General features: G+C 43.1%; 1 protein-coding gene across 1 annotated transcript; it reads left to right on the forward strand.

The window, feature by feature from the left end:
- The first annotated feature begins 2,777 nt into the window (after window positions 1–2,777).
- Window positions 2,778–4,841, forward strand: LOC146686716 (uncharacterized). Its single transcript, XM_085441350.1, has one exon. It carries the CDS (start codon window positions 3,491–3,493, stop codon window positions 4,142–4,144), a length of 654 nt encoding a protein of 217 aa, XP_085297476.1. The 5' UTR covers window positions 2,778–3,490; the 3' UTR covers window positions 4,145–4,841.
- The last annotated feature ends 4,190 nt before the right edge of the window (window positions 4,842–9,031 follow it).

Below are 9,031 nucleotides of genomic sequence, written 5' to 3' on the forward strand. Positions count from 1 at the left end.
TCAGGGCAGTGCTGTTTCAACAAAAGATGCCAGGCCATTTGGATAACATTCAAATAAACCTTCAGACAGCGCAATATCTGATGCAAACAGTCAGCCACTGAAGAACCAAAGAAGTGACTTCTGGTGAACCAACCACAGGATCAGTTTATACTGGTGATTTTAATGGAGAAATAAAACCTTTTAATGAAAAACTGCTACACACAACCTTATCAGACTCACATCACACCTGGCCACCTCGCTCCCATACCCTACCATACCATAAAACATTGCAATGAAAGCAGTCATTAGAAACAACCCCCATTAGATGTTTGTTAGAGCAGGGCTTGTCACACCCGTCACGTGTAGAAACCTGTGCTGACGCTCATCCTTAGAAATGGATTGGCTGTTGCAAAACAAGTCATTTTCACCTCTGCAGCCAAGCCACTATAATGTAGGTCATTTTTCCACTTTGTATCAATGTAACAAAAATGTAATGTTAACTGTAAACTTAGCATGACACATAATAGTCAACCACCTCAAGGTGCTTTATAAGTTAAAGACCCTAAAACAATAGAGAAACCCCCTCTGTTGGTCTTCCTTGGTCTCTTGTGTTCTGGGGGCCTCTGGATGTCTGGAGTTTTGATGTCCTCCATACCTTCATGCCCTGGAGGACGGGGCTGTGGCCCCCCCACACCCTCTAGCAGATCATTACATGAAGGAACCTTTTAAAAACAAGCGCGTCCATGCTCACAGGTGTACACACGGGTGATCACACCCACAAACTACACCCTTTTTGGCTCCTACCTCAAAGCACACTGTGTTCTGTTGATCTTATGTGCTGCACAATAATGTTTAATATTTAGTATTTACTGTCATATTCCCATAGATCATTGTGATGTTGTTTATTCTGTTGCTCTTTTTTTTCTTCTGCTTGTTTTCTCTTTTTTCTTTCTCAACAGGTGATCCAGGTGATCGATACATGTATTTTACAATACTTCTGATGGCAAAAGAGCCAAACGGGACAGGCAAAAAAAAAGAGAAACCCCATCAATCAAACAACCCCCTTTAAGCAAGCACTTGGTGACTCCCTTTTAACAGGAAGAAACCTCTAGCAGAACCAGGCTCAGGGAGGGGCACCTATTTGCTGTGACCAATTGGAGCCGATGGCTAGCACCACGTTGGACTTCATTTTGCTTTTAAAGTGTCTTTAATTGTTTGTGGCATATATTCAACACAGTGCCCCAGAGATGAAACATTTCTCAGAGATTTTAGTCCATGTTGACGTAGCAGCATCACACGGGTGCTGCAGATTTACTGGCTGCACATCCATGATGCAAATCTTCCTCCACAACATACCAAAGATACTGACTGAGCTTTGGACTGAATGTGGAGGCCATTTGAATGACCTCACTGTCATGTTTAGGAAACCAGTTTGAGATGACCTGAGCTTTGTGACATTTATCCTGCTAGAAAGCAGCCATTAAAAGATGGGAACACTGTGGTCATAAAGAGATGGATGATGGTACTCAGGTAGGCTGTGACATTTAAACAACATTTGGTCCAAAGAGGCCCAAAGTGTGCCAAGAAAATATTTCCCCGATTGCCCCACACAATTTCACCACCAACAACCTGAACTATTAATAAAAGGCAAGGTGGAGTCATGCTTTCATGTTTCATGTTCCTGCTGTTTAGTCCAAATTCTGATCCTATTTTGCAGCAAATAAAGACTTAAAAAAATATTCTATTGTCCAATTGTGATGAGTCCATGCAAACAATTTCCTGTTACTGAGGTGCTCCTGTAGACCATCTGCTTCAAGGTCCAATGTATGACGAAGATCCCTTCCCAGACGCCTTAACGCCCACTCACATCCTGGGCCATCTGACCTCAGGAATTCGCATGATAAGGTGGGGCCAGGTTTCACAATGAACACACCCGAAACTCTGGCTGATTGGGACCCACACCCAATTTCCCACCTTGGCTCATGTGATTAGAGGATCATCAGGGGGTCCTTTGTCCCTCTGTGGGGGGTCACTCCCACTAGGTTTATATCTGGGACTCTCCACCATTTGACCTTAGAACTGAAGAAGCTTCTCGGATGAGAGGTGAAACGTCTTCAAGCAACTTAAAGAAGTCCAGACGCTTTTCTTTGCAAGCTCCTTTGACTACGATGACCTGGATGACTGAGAACCTTCACAGACGTATGACGAAGTGGTTACTTGAATTGTCACTGCTTTCCTATCAGCTCAAACCACTTTCCTCTGATCTCTGGCATCAACGATGGCCTTTTGGGAAAATCCCAGATCAGCAGCTCCTCAAACACTCACAGCAGCCTGTGTGGCACAAACAACCACGCCAGTTGAAGCTATGCCATCCTGAGGCTCGTTCAGCACGTGGACCACCTGCACATGCCCAAATACACCGAGTGATTGCCTGATTAGATATTTGTGCTAATTAGCAGTTGGATGTACTTAACAAGGTGTCCAGTGAGTGTATAATAAACAGAAGGTACTTGTTATATAATGTGTTCATTTATTTGTTTTTAACTGCTGTGCGATTTATGCTGAAAACTGGATTTCACGCGCTTGTTAAATCTGTCGCTTCACCTTTTTCACCTTCCCGGAGGACACGAGCGATGACAAATTCGGGTCGCTGTCCATTGTGCTGAAAAGGCGCGTTGTGGAGCAGCCAACAGGTAGGAAACATCATAAGCGGCATGAAAGCCACTCGTTGTGTATGGGTCTGGCTACGAGTTTAACACGTGATTACGTAAGACATCAACATAAATGAAGCCCCCCCCCTCTCTGATTGCTCGGAGCACATGGACTACCATCCTTTCCACTCGGGTGAACGCAGTGAAGCTAAAACACACGGTTGACCGTGTTTATCCCCTCCGCGACATCCTGTTCTCCGTGTGCACTTCTCGCGTGCTGATGTGAAGGAGATATCGTTTTTCTTTTTGTTTTGTTTTTACGGTTTCTTCTCGGGTTGCTGCACAGCTGCTGCTTCTTTAAGAACCACCACCCGCCCCCTCTCCTGTATTTTTAGCTGAGCCAGCCACTTCATTTGCTGGATAAGACAGACAGTTGTGTACCGTATGATCTCACTTAATCGTTTTAATAAATGACATCAAATAGTATACTGCGGATTCGCCGTGGGCCTGCGGCCAGCTGTTCCTTGGAGACCTCGCACAGGAGGAGGAGGAGGAGGGGGGACATTTGTCCCGCCGCTGTCGGATTCTGAAACGCGCAGTCAGTCAGCCTGTGGATGCTTGATGTCCATTATGAAACGCAGTGCTGCGCTGGCTGCACAATATGAGGCGCAGTTCCTCTGAGATCAAATGAATTACGGGAAATCTGTTTAGGTGCAACATCTTCCTGCGGCGCGGACGGTTCAAGGTGGTCCAGCATCTTCCCTCTGAGCCTCCTGCTTCCTCTTCTCTTGGACTGTGGATAACATAAAGCCTTCAAGACGGAGGGGGTGGTGGAGCATCGAGGAAAAAACAGGGGCAATATGAGAGAGCGGGACTTCATGCCCAATATGGAGAGGGGCAAACCTGCTACTTATACGGGGGACAAAAAGGCTAAGATGGCTGCTAAGACTAACAAGAAGTGGGTGAGACTAGCCACTGTTTTTGCATATGTGTTGTCTGTGTCTTTAGCAGCCATTATCCTGGCAATTTACTATAGCCTGATCTGGAAGCCAACCAGCGCATCCTCTTCTGGTGGGAAGCTGGTGGTGCCCACTCCGACTGCAAATATCTCAACTAACATGTCCACAAACGACAACATGACAGAGTGGAACTCTACGCAAACACGGCTGTTATCTCTCAACCAGACCAGGCAGGGCACAACCCCGCACGGTCCGGCGATTCAGTGGGGTGACAGAGCGGAGAGAGTGGCGGTTTCCCCGCGGGGTGCGGGAGCAGAAATTGCGCACTCGCAACAGGACGAAGGACTCTACGCGTCTTCCCACGGTCACACGAGCGCGGGGAGGTCGGGAGCTTTGGGTACAGAGACGCAAGGGTCTTCTCAACCCCGCGTGAGCCACTACATCCCGTCGAGCACCGCGAGGGAGTCTGTCGCTGAGGACAAGGGGGAGAGGGAGGCGCGCGGGGTGACAGAAAAGCGCGAGCCCGAAGACGCTATCACTCTTCCTCCGACCTGAACGGTGAGCCGAGGTGGCCATGGAAGAGACTGGTCGGTCCTAATCCCCATCACCACACCACCCTTAGGACCCCCCATATTTAAAACAGCTACCCCCCACCCCCAAAAAGGAGTGGTTTACATCCTCAGTACCGCAGGTCGGATAACTCACGTCTTTCAAGTGAATTTGCAGAGCCCCGTATGGATACTGAACTGCACATGTTAACAGACATCTTGCTTTTATTACCGAGAAAAGAGGAGAGCTCCCCCGTGGACCCTGTACCCCCTTAACTATGCGTTTCCTTTTTCTTTTGTTTTAGGCCATCTGTATGCCTTAAATCAGTGTGTGTCTACTTTACCTCGGACAGCTTCTGAGGCCACTAACCTGCCTGTATGTGTGCAACACTGATATATATATATATATATATACACTCTTTCCTATTCGTTTAACAATATATATGTAAGATGGTAGAATCCTTTTGTGTGTGTTACATATATATTGTTAAATGAATAGGAAAGAGGCTCCAGAGATGCTTTTGGTTTTGCAGGACCTAAATATGTCTTGCAGGCATACAGCTCCTAACATCACTGCCATTCTTCAGCCAGTTTAAATCAATACTACATTATTGCATTTTTAACACATAGGCCGTGTCTCCTTTCATGGATTAAACCCAGGACACCAAGTAGAAGGACCTACGTTATTGAGTTATGCTCAGGTATGTGCAGTGTTGGTCAAGTTACTTGAAAAAAGTAATCAGTAACTAATTACTGATTACTCCCCCAAAAAAGTAATCCCGTTACTTTACTGATTACTTATTTTCAAAAGTAATTAATTACTTAGTTACTTAGTTACTTAGTTACTTTTTAAAAACACGATTTACAACCTGAAGAGGTGATAAAGTGATAGATCTTTCAGCCCAATTCTACTTTTTCTACATAATCCATCATACAAAATGTAATCAAATGGAAAAGTCTCTTTTTTTAACTTGTTTTATCAGTTTTAATCTTTTAACTTTATGCATCAAGCAAAACATTTAATTATATGCAACATTCTCTGACTTGAATAAATTAGTTTAACATTTAAACCTATTTTCTACACATTCCAGCACATAAAATAAAATATTTTTTGTGTTTTCACTCACTCTTTCAAACAGATGCAAGTAAAACACAGCAGAAAATAAATAAAGTCAAAGACTCAGCGGTCCTTTTGCTCTATTTTCACCTGTAAAGCAGGAGCAGGGTAGGCGGAGGGTTACCCTGGTGCAGGTGTGCTGCGGTCAGTTGAAGAATCCGCGCGAGTGTCTCTGTGAGTTTCCCATCACGTCGTAGCTACTCGGTGCTTGCTCGGAAGTTTAGGGGTTTTTTTCGCTGTAAAAAGAAGTTTTCTTCCCACGCACGATGGACGCTAATGTTTTTGTCACTTTTTATGGAATCAAACTCAAAGTAAGGTCAGTACTTCCACACTTTAAACGCTGCACGCTCATACTCTCTCCCGCACTCGATATATTATCCACTGTTGATCTGCACACAGCTGCTGTCACCAACGTCGCACTTGCTTACGTCACTGTCATGAGACATTCTCGCAAAAAAAATCACGGTTTTAGTAACGCAGTAACGCAGCGTTCCTACGGGAAAGTAACGGTAATCTAATTACCGATTTTGCAATAGTAATCCCTTACTTTACTCGTTACTTGAAAAAAGTAATCAGATTACAGTAACGCGTTACAAGTAACGCGTTACTGCCCATCTCTGGGTATGTGCATATAACCATGTAAATGTATTCTGTATTTGGTTGTGTACATATAAGGCAGGCATACATCTTTGGGCCTTGACTTAACTTTTAGCATAATTAGATGATTTTTATTAAAGCTATAGTATGTATGATAGGAGGAACAATATCACAAGGTTACAAATAAACATCCTAAAATGATTCATTTCTATGGTTTTATAACAGATGTATGTAACTGAAAAATTATTCACTGACATTATCCTGTATGTTACCAATATTTTATTTATTTAGAGCCATAATGGATACTATAGATTCAAATAAATGATAGTTTTTTCCTAACATCTTACACTGTGTTTCATATAGAGAGTGATTTACATGAACTCTTTGGAGTGCAAGTATAATTATTGATTGATATGAAGGCGTAGGTTCGACAGAAGTAACAGCAGCGCCGGCGCAAAGAGGACTCAGTTTAGAGTCAGCCTTTGTTCTTGGGGTTTAATCAGATTTGGGCTCTTTGAATCACCCGAGTGAACCGTCCAGCCTGTGATCAGAGGGACTGTCGGCTTCTCTCAGAGAAAGAGAAGCCTTCGCCTCGCAGTCTACCACAGTTTTGGTATGCTGCAGCTCTCACTGAAACCACTTCACACAGTCACATGTGGTGAACTATGAAGTGGAAATAAGACCAACCACCCCGTGCGCTCTCTCAGCAGCATGTGAGGGAGGTGTATTGATTTGCGAGCTCTGTTGTTACATTGTACAAAAGAGAGAAGAACACATTACACAATGCCGTTCGGTGCTATTTTGATCCAGCTCCCTCTGAAAAGGCCTGTTTGGCTGAAAGGTTTCCGTGCTGGCTGTGACCAGCGTCACTCACTATCACACTGAAAATAAAACCACTTGATTTCCTCCGTGCAGCCAGTACCTCTATAATGATGTAAACGGTGATGACATGCACTGTTTTCTTAATGTGACAGAGTTTCAGAACCAGAAGCTGAGGTATGTGTGCCGCTGTGCTAAATGGGAAGCCCATTCATCATGGGAGACAGCAGACTCACACACACACAATCACATAGCAAGCCTTGTGTACAGGAAGACAACAGAGAGTGTATAACTCAGTGACACTGGCCTTAGTTTATAGGATGACTTTGGCAAATGTGTTTCCAGTGCCTCTTATGGCTTTGTGATATATGAAAGGAGCAGCGGGTAGCCTATTGATGAAGGAGTTTATCTGTGGTGACAGTTATTGCAGGAAAGCTACATCTGAGTCAGGACACAGCATCTGACCTCATGACTCTTGAACCCCCCGACCCCTCACCAAGGTAGATGATCACATTATCTAAAGTGAAATCAGTCACATGTTACATAACAGTGTCATATGAGAATAATTTGTCTTGTGACTGAAATCAAATAATGGTTTGCACAACTACAGGAAAGTGAAACTGCAGCTATTAAATCATTGAGATTTTATATATATATATCTCTATCTATATCTATATAGATATATATATATCTATATAGATATATATATATCTATATAGATATATATATATATCTATATATATCTATATAGATATATATATATATCTATATATATATATATATATAGCTGTATATATAATTACTATTACTGCTAAAAGCCTGAGGAATATATGCATAAAACATTGGTAAGAAGAAAAGGAAATTGTTTGACAGTGTCCTCCTTTTCTCTAGAAAACTGTCTAAAAATGTATTTTTTAAAAATCAGGGTTTACATTTTCTCTATTACTGAACCCAAAATAGCTTTCACATAAACAGTTTAACTACTGAACCCAATGCAGTGGAGTTAGTCTATCAGTGCAACAAGCATGTTTTGGGGGCCATCCCTGTGTGATATGCACAAATATTTGGGGGTTTATTTATTTTTTGTTTTTTAAAAAAGCAGAGTGCTTAACTGACTCCAGATGATAGGCAATTGTTTCGAGATAGCATTTCTTTTTTTCTTGTGTCCCGTTTGGATCTTTAGCCATCAGAATGGTTGTCTTAAGGCCAAGATAGCATTTCTTCAACACATTCCCTCCTTTCTTCTCCTTAAGGAAGATTTTTACCTGCATGAACTGCTTTAAATGCTCTGTTTCTTTGCTGGTGTTTTTTCCTAGTTAACTCCTGTATTAGTAATCAGAGGGAAAATAGCTAATTTAGTTATTTCAGGCATCTTCAAAAACTCACCCATCTATTGCTCAAATGTCTGTTTACAAAGGTCGGCCAATCAAAAGAACGCTGGTTTAAGGCCCCCCCCCCCCCCTTAAACCAGCGTTTAAGGGGGGGGCCAGACTAGCTAAAACACTGAACTTGGACCACATGAAGCTGCCACCATAAGTGATCTTTTTAACACATTTAGGTTTATCAGACGTTCTGTAGATGAATGTCAGAGTGGTACTTAGTGTTTAAAAGGCTCACAAACATCATTTTGCATGGTGAATGTTAAGCACCCGGTTAGTTGCAGAGACCTTTCCAAGAATAACCTTAGGGAATGAAAGCTCCATCAACGCAGCATTTAAACAAGACACCATCACAAAAGAAAGGAGATGCTGTTTTGCAGTAGTGACAATGAGAAGGAAGAAAGCAAGAGCTTTCTTCCATTAACAAAAGGGCAAACGTGTGGCTCTATTAGGAGCTGATGCAAAAGGAAAATGAAGCTGTGTGTAGGTAAAAAGCCACCAGCTGATTCAAACAATGTCACGAGACTAAAAAAGACAAATACACCAGAGGGTTTTAACTAGATTTATTGCATGATGCTAAGCTGACCTCAGATCAATATGACAAACAGCATATGTGCACCTTGTCGCCCCAGGCCTCTTGTTTCCAGGCCAGGAGAAAGAGGAGGGGCGAGGGCACTCTCCTTGATCACGGCAGCTGCCGAGGCGTGGTTGTTACATGCTTAACTATGACCGGGCTGGAGGGAGATGAACAAACCCAGCGGAAACAGACACCGTGTCAGGTTGTGTTAGGGTCACAGGTCCAGACTGGACATCACTTCCGCTTGACCGACATCCATCAGCTGTAATGAAACACCTTGAGAGCCTCCGACTGTTAAATCACTGTTAAAAACCTTGGCTAATAGGAGGCGTTGCTGACACGAGCAGTAAAGCAAAGGAGCGCCTTATAGACAACAAACAACAGTTTCACACAGTTTTATATTTT

Source organism: Copadichromis virginalis, linkage group LG19 (assembly GCF_057382275.1).
Source record: "Copadichromis virginalis isolate Kocher_CV1m ecotype Utaka linkage group LG19, C_Virginalis_male_GT1.1, whole genome shotgun sequence".
Lineage (NCBI taxonomy): Eukaryota > Metazoa > Chordata > Actinopteri > Cichliformes > Cichlidae > Copadichromis > Copadichromis virginalis.